Here is a 14553-nt window from a genome sequence, read left to right as displayed (position 1 = left end):
AAGGGAGAAAATGTTGTGGTTGAGCTAGTAGAGACCTTAAAGGTTATGAAAAGATTTGATAGGGCATAATTAGAAAAATGCTTCTATTGCATGTTTATAAAGATATCATCACTATAACTAAAATTGTTAACACAGTTGGAGCTGGAGGAACACTGCAGGCTAGGCAGCATCAGAGCAGTTTTATGTGGGGACCCTTCTTCAGAAATGGGGAGGGGGCAGGGAGCTGGGAAATGTATATAGAGAGGAAGGGTGGGGCTGGGGAAATGTAGGTCGGATGGTGATAAGTGAATGCAGGTCGGGAGTGGTGGGGATTGGTCAGGGGGATGGGTGGGGTAGGTAGGTGGGTGAGATGGGCAGATTGTGTTGGGTCAATGGACGTGCAAAGGAGGATAGGTGGGGCTGGGTAAAAGGTAGTTGGGAAGGTGATAGCTTGGATGCAGGTAGAGGGCAGTGGGGAGTGTAGGGTGAACAGGTTGTGTCAGGTCAAGGAGGCAGAGGTGGGTTAGATACAAGATGGGGCTAGGGTGTGGAGATTTTGAAACACGTGAATCCTACATTAAGGTCATTGGGCTGTAGGCTCCCAAGGCAGAATATATGGTGTTGCTCCTCCAGTTTGCAAGTGATGTCACTGTGGCACTGGAGGAGGCCCAGAATGGACATATCACCCCGGGGTTGGGAGGGGAAGTTAAAATGGTCAGCGAACTGCAAGTGTTGTCGTTTGTCACGTGTCGCATACGGAGTGCGGAAGCTCCACGAAATGGTCCTCTAATCTAAGCTTGGTCTCACCGATGTACAAGAGGCTACATTGGGAGCAATTGGTACTGTAGACCAAGTTGGAGGGTACCTGAAATACACGTAGATAGGGTTAGATAAAGGGGTAATGGAAGGAAACTTGTGTGAATAATAAACAATGGCATGGAGTGGCATAGGATTAAATGTTCCGGTTTGGGGTGCACACGTGAGAAAGAACATAAGAAATGAAGAGCAGCAAATCATTCAATCCTTTGAACCTTCTTCACCATTGATTAGGAACAGTTAATCTGATTGTGATATTAACTCCACACTTCCACCTGCTCCCATAACCCTTGAGCTCCTTGTCATTCAAACACCTATCAAATTCAGCCTTAAATATAGTCAACAATCCAGTTCACTGAGGAAGATAATTATAAATATGAATATCTGATAAAATAACTTCCTCCTCATCCACATCAGAGTTAACGTGGTTGGCTAGGGTTAATTAATTATGTTTACTCAGTTATTAATTAAACAGGGAAACAGGTAGTATTGCGAGATTTAATAGTCAATAAACAGGGCTCTCTTGTGGTGCGGTCACAGTGCCTGTATCCTTGGACAGGAGGCCCAGGTTCAAGTCCCATCTGCTCCAGTGGTATGTGAGTCATACAGCCATAGAGACAGATGTACAGCAGGGAAACAGACTCTTCGGTTCAACTTGTCCATGCCGACCAGATATCCTAAATAAATCTAGCTCTATTTGTCAGCATTTGCCTCATATCCCTCAAAAACCTTCTAGTTCAGATACCCATCCAGATGTCTTTATTTAAATGTTGCTATTGTACCAGCCTCCACCACTTCCTCTAGCACCTCATTCCCTATATGCACCACCCTCTACATGAAAAAGCTGCCCCTTAGATCCCTTTTAAATCTTTCCCCTCTCACCTGTCTCCGAGTTTTTAACCTGGGCGGGGGCGGGTGGTGGTGGTGGTGGGGAGGAGAAGACCTTGGCTATTCACCCTATCCAGGTCCTTCATTATTTCATAAACCTCTATTAGGTCACTCTTTAGCCTCTGACGCTCCAGGGACAATAGCCCTAGTCTATTCAACCTCTCCCAATAGCTCAAACCCTCCAACCCTGACAATATCCTTTTCTGAATCCTTTCACATTTCACAACTTCCCTTCCAGGCCAGAATTACACAAGGTATTCCAAAGTGACCTAACCTTTGTCTTGTACAGCACAACATGATCTCCCAACTACTATAGTCAATGCATTGTCCAATAAAGGCAAGCATACCAAACGCCTACTTCAATATCCTACCTACCTGCGATTCCACTTTCAAAAGAACTGTAAACTTGCATTCTAAGGCCTCTTCATTCAGCAAAACTCCCCTGGATCTTACCATTAAGTGTATAATTCCTGCCCTGGATTTGCCTGTCCAAAATGCAGCACCTCTCATTTATCTAAATTAAACTCCATCCGCCACTCCTCAGCCCACTGGCCCATCTGATCAAGATCCTGTTGTACTCTGCGGTAACCTTCTTTGCTGTCCACTTTACCTCCAATTTTGGCGTCATCTGCAAACTTACACCAAACTTCCTCCGTGCACATCCAAATCATTTCTATAAAATGAAAAAAAAAGTGAACCCAGCACTGATCCTTGACGCACATCGCTAGTCACAGGCCTCCAGTCTGAAAAGTAACCCTCCACCACCACCCTCTGTCTTCTACCATCGAGCCAGTTCTCCATCTATTCCAATGTGATCTAACGTTGCAAACCAGTCTACCATGAGGAACCTTGTTGAAGATCTTACTGGAAGTCCTTAAAGACTCTGCCCTCATCAATCCTCTTAGCTACTTCTTCAAAAAATTTCATCAAGTTTAAGAGACAATTTCCCACACACAAATCCCTGTTGATTATCTCTAATCAATCCTTGCCTTTCCAAATACATATAAATCCTGTCCCTCAGGATTCCATCCAACAACGTGCCCACCACTGATGTCAGGCACACCGGTCAATAGTTCCCTGACTTTTCGTTATCACATTTCTTAACTAGTGGCACCATATTAGCCAAACTCCAGTCTTCCAGCTGTATGCATTTTAAGACATCCAGCACCTCCTTCTCTATAAAATGGACATTTTTCAAGATGTCACAATTTACTTCCTCACGTTCTCTATCCTCCATATCCTTCTCCAAAGAAAACACTGATGCAAAGTACTTGTTTAGCATCTCCCCCATCTCCTGCAGTTCCATACGTGGGTGGCCTTGTTACTCTTTCAGAGGCCCTATTCTCTCCCTAGTTACCCTTTTGTCTTTAAATGTATTTGTAGAATCCCGTTGGATTCTCTTTATCCCTATTTGCAAAAGCTCTCTCATGTCCCCCCTTTGCCTCCTGATTTCCCTCTCAGATATGCTCACACTACTTTTAAACTCTTCGGGAATCACTCTATTTCTGCTGTCTATACTTGACAAATGCATCCTCCGTATTCTTGACCAAAATCACAATTTTTCTAGTCATCCAGCATTCCCTGCACCTACTAGTCATACTGTCTCTGGACTCTTGTTATCATATTTTTATTGGCTTCCCATTTTCCAGGAATCCTTTTAACTGCTTTCGTCCACCTCTCAATCAACTTTTGCAAGTTCTTGCCTATTATCATCAAAATTGGCCCTTCTCCAATATAGAACTTTATCTTTTAGATCCAGTCTATCTTTTTCCATTATGGTCACTGGCCCCAAAGTGCTCCCCCATTGACACCTCAGTCACATGCCCTGCCTTATTTCTTGTTTAGAAAAATAGGTTAATTAAAAATTTATAAACTCAAGATAGCCAGTCTGGCTCCATTTTGATTTAGCACTTCTTCTCCCTCCATCCCACTCCCTCAAGTTTGATGGTTCGCATTGTCCTTAACTGGCTTTGCATGTAAATTGTACAATTGGAAACATGGGTCATTAATTGGTGGTGGTTAATATCAGGACAAAAAAAGCCATAGATGTTTTGGTGATGGGTGTGGATGTCCACTATCTTGAAGAGCGAGGGAAAGATTTCACGAATGATATGAAAATAAAAATAATCAGGGTTAGTTGGACAGATAGTCCTTGCATTTTGGTTAACTCAACTCCTTGTCTAGGGCTCTTATGAGACAGTGATAATAGCCCTACCTCTGGGTAAGGAGGCCCAGGTTCAAGTCCAACATAATTGAGGCGGCGTGTAATATGTCCTGACAGGTCGCTTAGAAAATAACTAAACCCACAATACCTTCCCATTTTAGATATAGTTCTACGTTACCAACAAGTTTAGGTCCTAGTTGACAATCAGTGTCTGAAATGGGGAGAACACTTGTTCATAAAACTGTGTCAGCTTGCTCTAGATTCGCTCAGGAGAAGTAATATCCTCTCAGCATTCAGCATTCTAAAGATGCTTCCTTAGATTCTTCTATTTCAATAAGATCATCTGATTATTCTAAAGTCTACGGGTACAAGCCAAATCTGCTTGATCTGTCATCATGAGAAAAACTCCTCCACCCAGGACTCAGCCCATTGAACCTTCTATGAATTTCCAATACAAGTATATCTCTCCATAAGTAAGGAACTCAGCACTTAAAAACGTGTAGTTTCCCTACTTTATACTCCATTCTTAACTGGCTCTTGTGGCACTGTGGTAGTAGGCCAGAGACTCTGGGCTCCCACCTGCCGCAGCCACATGTCTGAGCACATTGATTAAAAAACATCTACTCCATTCCCCATTCAATAAAGACCAAGTGTCAATTTGTCTTCTTAATTATTTGCATACTCTCTCAGCTACTTTAATCAGTCTTGTCTGGTCTACCTGAATCATATATTCTGCATAGTACAGAGGGTGACTTTCTTCTACTTATGCTATTTTGTGTCAGACATCGAGAACCAAGAGTCTACTCCTCTTCTCTATGAAGGAACATTGAGCGGGGATAAGTCAAACAAATCAAACACACTACGACATTATGTATTAGTACAATACAGTGAAACACTTCTGTCACTTCCATTACTACAAACATTACTGCTAAATGCTAGTCCTTTGAAAGCAGTAACCCTTTACTGCATGCAGATACATAATACGAATAACATTTGCTTTTCTAATATTTAAGACCAAGTTTGGGAACAAAGTAAAATCAAAACAAAATCATTTTTATGAAGAGTTCGCTTTGAAGTAAATTTCTGTGTGCTAGTGGAGAAAACAATTATAATTTTTTAAAAATGAGGCAAATATAGTTGATATAAAGCAAAATAGTCTCAATTTAACTCCTAGTAGTTTAAAGTATACTCATTATTCAATTCCTTTGACTTCTGAAGAACTATTACTTTAACGTCAATTGCACAGATACTTTTACCCAATTTAATCAGCTAAACAACATGCAGACTTGGTGATACAGTTAGCTAGTATACTGTTATTTTCCGCTGGCTCAAGACTAGTCCATGGAATTTGGATACAGTCTTAACCAGTTGTGCATGGGTTTGAGGGAGCTCATTTGATGGTAATATTGGCCTATAGTGTGGAACTATAGACTAAAGACTGCAATATCACTGAGGCCATAACATTAAAGCAAATGCAAGAATTTAGATTGACGGATTAGGATTATTTTTGTAATGTTAGCTAAAGGCACATTTGTGTGGTTGCCTATACAGGACTTCATATCTGCACATACAATTATTGCTTGAAAGTACTGAATGCTGAATTTGTATACCTAAAATAATAAAACTTTGTTTACCACTCTCAAAGTTCACAAAAAATGTACTAACACAACACACACACAGGCTATGCAGACGTGGCCAAAACAGCAATTGAAAGGAGACTGCAACTGCGCATTGGTTAAAACAATTTTGAAAAATCAGCCATCTGGAAATGACAAAACTGCTTTCGGCTAGTTGTTAAAACTTGAGAACCAGCCGCTAAGGTGAGCCTTCACACAGTCAGATAAACCAGAAATTCCTGTAATTCACTTCCATATGAGGGAAGTGACTCACCATGCACAGTATACGTCTCCCTGCTGAAGCTGCCTTGTGAGGAAAGCTGTGCACAAGATGAGGGCCAGGTTCTCTTCTCCATCAGACTCCAAGTTACATATCATCTCCAATGCATCTTTGCAGTCAACTGCTGAGATCTTAAATAGAAACACAAATAAGTATTTGTAGATTCCAACTAAAACACTATCTAGATGCTCTAGAAAAAAACTCAACTGAAATCTCAGGAAAGCTACTAATCGGGCATTTGGAAAAATGTTAACTGAAGTTCAAATAAGGTGATCCTAGAAGGCACACAATAAAGTTGGATAGATTTAGGAAGCGAGTGGCAAACGTGTCAGGCCACGATGGCTGAAGGCAAAGTCATCTTTGGTGGAAGTGGATATGGAGGCTCTCAAAAGCAGACATGTAACTACAAAAGATTACACGGTTAAGGTGGATTTGACTCGGCCAATATATCCATGTTTCCCCTGATTCAATGTTTCAGGTGCACTGACCCTTCTTCAGAATTGATTGTAGCTAGGAAAAGTTTGATACGTATGCTAGAGAAGGGTGGCAAACATGAGGTAGACATGGATCCCAGAGAGAGAACAACAGTTAGGAAGACAAGGGAATGTTAAAAGTCACCTGGGAGAATGAACAGCTGCTAATGGGGATTGTTAGTAGCTGAAATTAGTTGGTTGTGGTAGCAGCCCATGTGATGACGAGGTCTGGTTTGCAGGGGTTGGGTTAAGGACATGGAAGAAGGTTCTCAGGCCTTAAAATTATTGAATTCAATACTGTGTCCAGAACATTGTAGGGTTCCCAAATGAAAAAGGAGGTGCTGTCCTGCCAGTTTATACCATGCTATGCTGTAGCCAGCTGAGGCAGAGATTTCGGTCAGGGAACACAGTGGTGTGTTGAAACGGCAGGCAACTGGAAGTTCAGGGATATTTTTGTGGACAGAACATTATACAGCGCAATTGCCCAATCCGTGCTTTAACTTCCCTAAGTAGAAAAGACCACATTGTGAGCAGTGAATAAAGTAGGCTAGGTTGACTTAAGTGCAGGTAAATCGCTGCTTCACCTGGATGGTGTGTGTCTGGGGCCTTGGATAGTGAGGAGGGAGGAAGTAAACGGGCAGGTGTTATAACTTCTGCAATTGCATTGGAAGGTGCTTCGAGGTGCACAGAGATGCTGGGAGTGGAGGTGGAGTGGGCCAAAGTGTCCTGGAAGGAATGGCCGCCATAGAAGGCTGACAAGGGAGGGGGAGGGAAATGTATGGTGGCATCCTGCTGGAAGTGGCCAAAATAGTGACTGATGATCCTTTGGATGTGGATACTGGTGGGATGGTAGGTGAAGATGAGGTGATCCCCACCCCAATCCTTAGCCACCTCATCTTGACCATGGATGTGCAATCCCTTTACACGTCCAAAAATGCCTGATCTGTCTTTTAGAATCTCAGGATTGCTACCAGTGCCACATGCTAGTCACAGCAGAAATGAAAGAATAGCCAGGATGAATGCGTGGCTTCAGAGATGGTGCAGGAGGGAGGGGTTCAGATTTTTGGGACATTGGGACCAGCTCTGGGGCAAGTGGGACTATTACCAATTGGATGGTCTACACTTGGGCAGGACTGGAACCAATGTCCTTGGAGGTGCTTTTGCTAACGCTGTTGGGGAGGGTTTAAACTAATGTGGCAGGGGGATGGGAACCAAATATTGGACAGAAAGGAGGTAGTAACTAAAGCCTGTAGGGAACTAGATAATGAAGTCAGCATGACTAAGTAGGCAGGGAGCAGATGATGAACACAAAAGGGACAGGTGGTCTGACGTGCATTTGTTTTAATGCGAGAAGTGTGGTAGATAAGGCAGATGAACTTAGGGCTTGGATCGGTACCTGGGAGTATGGTAATTATTGCTATTACTGAGATTTGATTGAGGGAAGGGCATGATTGGCAACTAGATGTCCCAGGGTATCGATAGTTCAGGCGGGATGGAGAGGGAGGTAAAAGGGGTGGAGGAGTTGCATTACTGGTCAAAGACGTTATCACAGCTGTACTAAAGGAGGGCACTAAGGACAACTCGAGCAGCGAGACAAAATGGGCAGAACTCAGAAATAGGAAGGGTGCAGGAACAATGTTGGGGCTGCACTACAGGCCTGCCAACAGCGAGCGTGAGATAGAGTACAAATATGTAAACAGATTATGCAAAGGTGTCGGAGCAACAGGGTGGTGGTGATGGGAGATTTTAACTTTCCCAAAATTGACTGGGATTCACTTAGTGTTAGGGGTCAAGATGGAGCAGAATTTGTAAGGAGCATCCAGGAGGGTTTTCTAGATCAGTATGTATGTAGTCCAACTCGAGAAGGGACCATACTGGACCTGGTGTTGGGGAATGGGCCCAGCCAGGTGGTTGAAATTACAGTAGAGGACTACTTTGGAAATAATGACCACAATTCAGTAAGTTTTACAATACCCATGGACAAAGATGAGAGGGGTCCTAAAGCAAAAATTCTAAACTGGGGGAAGGCCAACTATATCAAAATTCGGCAGGATCTGGGGAATGTAGATTGGGAGAAACTGTTTGAAGGTAAATCCACATTTGATATGTGGGGGGCTTTTAAAGAGAGATTGATTAGCATGCAGGAGAGACATGTTCCCGTGAAAATGAGGGATAGAAATGGAAAGATTAGGGAACCATGGATGACAGGTGAAATTGTGAGACTAGCTAAGAGGAGAAAGGAAGCATACATAAGGGCTAGGCGACTGAAGACAGACGAAGCTTTGCAAGAATATTGGGAATGTAAGGCAAATCTGAAACGAGGAATTAAGAGGGATAAAAGGGGACATGAGATATCTTTAGCAAACATGGTTAAGGAAAATCCCAAAGCCTTTCATTCATATATAAAGAACAAGAGGGTAACTAGAGAAAGGATTGGCCCACTTAAGGGCAAAGAAGGAAAGTTATGCGCTGAGTCAGAGAAAACGGGTGACATTCTGAATGAGTACTTTGCATCGGTATTCACCAAGGAGAGGGACATGACAGATGTTGAGGTTAGGGATAGATATTTCATTACTCGAGGTCAAGTCAGCACGAGGAGGGAGGAAGTGTGGGGTGTGCTAAATAAGTTGGACAAGTCTCCAGGTCCGGATGGGATCTATCCCAGGTTACTGAGGGAAGCGAGAGAGGAAATAGCTGGGGCCTTAACAGACATCTTTGCAGCATTCTTGAACAAAGGTGAGGTCCCGGAGGACTGGAGACTTACTAATGTTGTCCCCTTGTTTAAGAACGGCAGCAAGGATAATCCAAGTAATTATCGACCGGTAAACCTGAAATCAGTGGTAGGGAAGCTGCTGGAAAAGATACTGAGGGATAGGATCTATTCGCATTTGGAAGAAAATGGGCTTATCAGTGATAGACAACATGGCTTTGTGCACGGAAGGTCATGTCTCACCAACTTAATGGAATTCTTTGAGGACGTGACAAAGTTGATTGATGAGGAAAAGGCTGTAGATGTCATATACATGGACTTCAGCAAGGTGTTGGATAAGGTTCCCCATGGCAGGCTGATGGAGAAAGTGAAGTCGCATAGGGTCCAGGGTGTACTAGCTAGATGGATAAAGAAAAACTGGCCAGCCAACGGGAGGCAGACAGTAGTAGTGGAAGGGGGTTTCTCAGATTGGAGACCTGTGACCAGTGGTGTTCCACAGGGATCTGTGCTGGGACCACTGTTGTTTGTGATATACGTAAATGATTGAGGAAGGTAGAGTTGGTCTGATTAGCAAGTTTGCAGATGAGATGAAGGTTGGTGGAGTAGCAGATAGTGAAGGGGACTGTCAGAGGTTACAGCAGAATATAGCTAGATTGGAGAGTTGGACAGATAAATGGCAGATGGAATTCAATCTGGGCAAATGCGAAGTGATGCATTTTGGAAGCTCTAATTCAAGAGCAAACTATACAGTAAATGGAAAAGTCCTGGGAAAAATTGATGTACAGAGCAATCTGGGTGCTCAGGTCCATTATTCCCTGAAGGTGGCAACACAGGTCATCAGAGTGGTCAAGAAGGCATACGGCATGCTTTCCTTGGTTGCCACATTACCAAAAGGATGTGGATGCTGTTGGGAGGTTCAGAGGAGGTTCACTAGGATGTTGCCTGGCGTGGAGCGCGCTAGCTATGAAGAAAGGTTGAGTAGATTAGGAATATTTTCATTAGAAAGAAGGAAATTGAGGCGGGGCCGAATTGAGGTCTACAAAATCATGAGGGGTATAGACAAGGTGGATAGCAAGAAGCTTTCTCCCAGCCCATACCCGAGATTCCCCTATACTTCCTCAACATCTGTCTCCATTTCGGGAAATAGGCTGACTGCCAATATCCATTACAAACTCGACTCCCAGTTACCTCAACTGTACATCGTAACACCTTGCTTCCTGTAAAGATTTTCCATTTTCCCAGTTCCTCCGTTTCTGTCTCATCTATTCCAATGATGCCGTCTTCACCAAGGGGTCTCCCAATTGTCCTTCTTCCTCAGCTGAGGGCCACATCAACCAATGCGAGTGGAACTCTCCAATGAGTCTCCTGCACTTCAGCCTTCACCGTTCTCTTCCCTCCGACAACACTGATAGGGTCCCCCTTATCCTCACCTATCATCCCACCAGTATCCACATCCAAAGGATCATTAGCCACCATTTCTGCCACTTCCAGCAAGATGCCACCATAAGACACACATTCCCCGCCCCTCCTTTGTCAGCTTTCTGCAGGGACCAATTCCCACTGGGACACATGTATCCACTCCTACTCCAATCCCAATCTCTCCCTAAACCCCCAGGGCACCTTCCCAGGCGGGGGAAATAGCAAACATGCTCGTACTAATTTACCAAAATTCACTGGACTCTTGGACAGTTCTGGCACATTGGAAAACAGCAAATGTGACACCATGGTTTAAAAAAGAGCTAAAAAGGTAGGTAATTATAATAGAGCACTGAAGCTGACGTTTCAGGCCTAGACCCTTCATCAGAAAGGGGGATGGGGAGTGGGTTCAGAAATAAATAGGGAGAGGGCGAAAGCAGACCGAAGATGGATAGAGGAGAGGATAGGTGGGGAGGTGGGGAGAGGATAAGTCAGTCTGCGGAGGACGGACAGGTCAAGAGGGCGGGACAAGGTTCGTAGGTAGTAAATGGAGGTGCAGCTTGAGGTGGGAGGAGGGGATAGGTGAGAGGAAGAACAGGTTAGGGAGGCGTGGGCAAGCTGGGCTGGTTTTGGGTTGCCGTGCGGGGGGGAGCAGCGAGCTGGGCTGGTTTTGGAATACAGTCCGGGGGGGGGGAGGAGGATTTTGAAGCTTGTGAAGTACACTTTGATACCATTAGGCTGCAGGGTTCCCAAGCGGAATACGAGTTGCTGTTCCTGCAACCTTCGGGTGGCATCATTATGGCACTGCAGGAGGCCCAGGATGGACATGTCGTCTAAGGAATGGGAGGGGGAGTTAAAATGGTTCACAACTGGGAGATAGAACATAGAACATTACAGCACAGTACAGGCCCTTCAGCCCTCGATGTTGTGCCGACCTTTCATACCGATCTCAAGCCCATCTAACCTACACTATTCCATGTACGTCCATATGCTTATCCAATGACGACTTAAATGTACCTGAAGTTGGCGAATCTACTACCATTTGCAGGATGTAGTTGTTTATTGCGAACCAAACATAGGTGTTCTGCAAAGTGGTCCCCAAGCCTCCACCTGGTTTCCCCAATGTACAAGAGCCACAACGGGTACAGTGGATGCAGTATACCACATTGGCAGATGTGCAGGTGAACATCTGCTTGATATGGAAAGTCATCTTCGGGCCTGGGATGGGGGCGAGGGGTGAGGTGTGGGGGAAAGTGTAGCACTTCCTGCGGTTGCAGGGGAAAGTGCCGGGTGTGGTGGAGTTGGAGGGGATTGTGGAGTGGGCAAGGGAGTTCTGGACAGAGTGGTCTCTCCGGAAGAGAGACAAGGGTGGGGATGCAAAAATGTCTTTGGTGATGGGGTCAGATTGTACATGGCCAAAGTGTTGGAGGATGATGCGTTGTATGCAGAGATTGGGGTGGTATGTGAGGACTAGGAGGATTCTCTTTTGGCGGTTATTGGGGGGCGGGGTGTGAGGAATGAGTTGCAGGAAATGCAGGAGACACAGTCAAGGGCATTCTTGACCACTGTGGGAGGGATGTTGCGGTCCTTGAAGAACGAGGACATCTGCGATGTGCGGGAGTGGAATGCCTCATCCTTGAAGCAGAAGCGGCGGAGGCAAAGGAATTGGGAATAGAGGATGGAATTTTTGCAGGAAGGTGGGCGGGTGGAGGTGTATCCTAGGTAGCTGTGAGAGTCGGTGGGCTTGAAATGGACATTGGTTTCTCGGTGGTTGCCTGAGATGTATGCGCCCCGCCTCCCTAACCTGTTCTTCCTCTCACCTATCCCCTCCTCCCACCTCAAGCTGACCCTCAGTTTCCTATCTACTAACCTAATCCCGCCCCCTTGACCTGTCCATCCTCCCCGGACTGACCCATCCCCTCCCTACCTCTCCACCTATCTTCTCCTCTATCCATCTTCAGTCCGCCTCCCCCTCTCTCCCTATTTATTTCTGAACCCTCTCCCCATCCCCCTTTCTGAAGAAGGGTCTAGGCCTGAAACATCAGCATCTGTGCTCCTAAGATGCTGCTCGGCCTGTTGTGTTCGTCCAGCTCCACACTGTTATGTTGGATTCTCCAGCATCTGCAGTTCCCATTATCTCTAGGTAACTATAAGCCTGTTAGCTTAACTTCTGTAGTGGGGAAAATGTTTGAATCTATCATCAGGAAAGAAATAGTGAGACATCTGGATAGAAACTAACTTGACTGAGTCTTTTTGAAGAAGTGAGCAAGATGACTGATGAAGTCAGAGCAGTGGGTGTTGACTGTACGGACTTCAGCAAGGTGTTTGACAAGGTTAAATCACATGGAATACAAGGAGAACCAGCCATGTGAATAAAAAATTGGCCAGAAGGTAGGAAACAGAAGGTGGTAGTGGAGGGTTGCTTTTCAGACTGGACGCTAGCGACCAGTAATGCCACAAGTATCAGTGCTGGGTCTTCGTCTTTCTGTCATTCATGTAAATGATTTGGACATGAATATAGGAGAAAAGGTCAGTAAGTTTGTAGATGACACTAAGATTGGTGGTGTACTGGATAGCGAAGGAGGTCGCCTCAGATTACAAAGGGTCCTTGATCAGATAGATGGGCAAATGGGCCAAGGAGTGGCAGATGGAGTTTAATTTAGATAAATATGAGGTGCTACACTTTGAACTTAGAACACAACCAGGCCCTTCAGCCCATGTTGTTGTGCTAAACATGACACCAAATTAAACCAATTCCTTCTGCCTACCCTTGATCCATATCCCTTCATTCCTAGCATATTCATGTGTTTATCTAACAGTCCTTTAAGTGCCCCTAAACGTATGTATCCGCCTCCTCCACCACCCCTGGCAGTGTGCTCCAGCCTCCTACCACTGTGTAAAAAACTTGCCCCTCATATCTCCTTTGAACTTTTCCCTTCTCACCTTAAATGTATGCCCCCTAGTATTAGACATTTCAACTCTGGGGAAAAAAAATTCTGACTGTTAACTATGCATCTCATGATTTTAGACGTATCAAGTTTGCCCTCATCCGCCATTGCTCCGAAGAAAACAACCCAAGTTTTTCTAGCCTCTTCTTATAGTTCATACCCTCTGATCCAGGCAACATCCTGGTAAGTCTCTTCTGCACCCTCTCTAAAGCCTCTACATCCTTCCTGTAATGTGGAAACCAGAACTGAACACAATACTCTGTGGCCTAACCAAAGTCTTATAAAGCTGCAACATGGCACCCTGATTCTTACGCTCAATTCCCAGACAAATAAAGGCAGGCATGCCACACGTCTTTTTACCACCCTAAATAACTCGTATTGTCATTTTCAGGGAGCTATGGACTTGAATCCCAAGATCCATCTGTACATCAATGCTTTGGTAGGGAAGAATCAGGGCAGGTCTTATACACTTAACGGTCGGGCCCTGGGGAGGTGTTGCTGAACAAAGAGACCTTGCCGTGCACATTCATAGTTCCTTAAAAGTAGACTCGCAGGTAGACAGGGTGCTGAAGGCAGCATTTGATATGCTTGCCTTCATTGGTTAGTGCAATGAGTACAGGAGTTGGAAAGTCACAGTTGGGCCACTTTCGGAGTACTGCATTCAATTCTGTTCTCCCTGCTGTAGGAAGGATGTTGTGAAAAGATTTACAAGGATATTGTCAGGGTTGGAGAGTCTGAGTTGTAGGGAGAGGCTGAATAGGGGAAGCAACACCTAATGGAGTTATTGCTGGACTGTAATCCAGAGGCCCAAATAATGTTCTGAGGACCTGGGTTTGAATCCTGCCATGGCAGGTAGTGAAATTTGAATTCAATAAATATCTGGAATTAAGAATCTTATGATGACGATTGCCAATTGTTGGGAAAAAACCTATCTGGTTCACTAATGCCCTTTATGGAAGGAAACTGCTATCCTTACCTGGTCTGGCCTACATATGACTCCAGGCCCACAGCAATGTAGCTGACTCTTAAACGCCCTCTGGGCAATTAGGGATGGGCAATAAAGGCTGCCTGGCTGGCGACACCCTCATCCCATGAATGAATAAAGAAAAAAATAAAGGAAAATAAAAGTGGGACCTACATTCCCTTGAGCACCAGAGGCTAAGGAGTGCCTTATAAGTTTACAAAATCATTAGGAGCATGGATAGGGTTAATAGTAAAGTTCTTTCTCCCAGGGTACGGGAGTCCAAAAACTAGAGGGCAAAG

General features: G+C 44.7%; 1 protein-coding gene across 2 annotated transcripts in view; it reads right to left on the bottom strand.

The window, feature by feature from the left end:
• LOC125454999 (zinc finger protein 292-like) overlaps positions 1 to 14553 on the bottom strand; it is a 158085-nt gene that overhangs the window by 18849 nt on the left and 124683 nt on the right. Inside the window, exon 6 of one of the 2 annotated variants that reach the window (XM_048536440.2) lies at positions 5738 to 5874. In XM_048536440.2, the coding sequence (XP_048392397.1) occupies positions 5738 to 5874 (137 nt within the window). Of the gene's footprint in view, positions 1 to 5737; positions 5875 to 14553 lie in introns of those variants that run through there. The other variant, XM_048536442.2, reaches the window with a different exon arrangement.

This window comes from Stegostoma tigrinum, chromosome 9 (assembly GCF_030684315.1).
Source record: "Stegostoma tigrinum isolate sSteTig4 chromosome 9, sSteTig4.hap1, whole genome shotgun sequence".
NCBI lineage: Eukaryota > Metazoa > Chordata > Chondrichthyes > Orectolobiformes > Stegostomatidae > Stegostoma > Stegostoma tigrinum.
The sequence above is the reverse complement of the archived record's forward strand: the minus strand, read 5'-3'. Positions and strand labels throughout refer to the sequence as shown.